This window comes from Calidris pugnax, unplaced genomic scaffold, assembly GCF_001431845.1.
Source record: "Calidris pugnax isolate Ruff unplaced genomic scaffold, ASM143184v1 scaffold219, whole genome shotgun sequence".
Taxonomy (NCBI): domain Eukaryota; kingdom Metazoa; phylum Chordata; class Aves; order Charadriiformes; family Scolopacidae; genus Calidris; species Calidris pugnax.
This window is the reverse complement of record NW_015094507.1, coordinates 4,071,653-4,072,013: the sequence shown is the minus strand read 5'-3', so window position 1 is coordinate 4,072,013 and position 361 is coordinate 4,071,653. Positions and strand designations below refer to the sequence as shown.

Here is a 361-nt window from a genome sequence, read left to right as displayed (position 1 = left end):
CACGCCTCCCACGGCTGCGGAGGCCGCGCGGCGGGCGCAGGCGCAGCAAAGGTAGCGCCCGGCCTAGTGCCGGCCTGCGCAGGCGCAAGGGTCGGAGAGGAGGAGCGGCGCCATGTTGCTGGAACGGAGTAGGGGGAGGCGGTGAGCGCCCTGGGATCGGCTCCCCTCCCCCTCTCCTCAGCCTCTCCGCCCCCGGTCTGGGGGGGCTGTGGCTGCGCGGGGCCTCCCCCGGCACCATGAGCGGCGGCGGCGGGCGTGTGTGCGACCTGTCCCGGCGCAACCCCCAGGAGGACTTCGAGCTCATCCAGCGCATCGGAAGCGGCACCTACGGCGACGTTTACAAGGTAGACGTAGCGCCTTC

At 73.1% G+C, this 361-nt stretch overlaps 1 protein-coding gene across 6 annotated transcripts in view; it reads left to right on the top strand.

Moving 5' to 3' along the window:
* Positions 1-76: 76 nt before the first annotated feature.
* Positions 77-361, top strand: part of MAP4K3 (mitogen-activated protein kinase kinase kinase kinase 3) — an 83,974-nt gene continuing 83,689 nt past the window's right edge. For 3 of the 6 annotated variants that reach the window (XM_014964557.1, XM_014964556.1, XM_014964553.1), the window contains exon 1: positions 80-344. In XM_014964557.1, coding sequence (XP_014820043.1) covers positions 237-344 — 108 coding nt within the window. In that variant the 5' untranslated portion in view covers positions 80-236. Of the gene's footprint in view, positions 345-361 lie in introns of all 6 variants that reach the window. The other 3 variants (XM_014964555.1, XM_014964554.1, XR_001414350.1) reach the window with 2 other exon arrangements.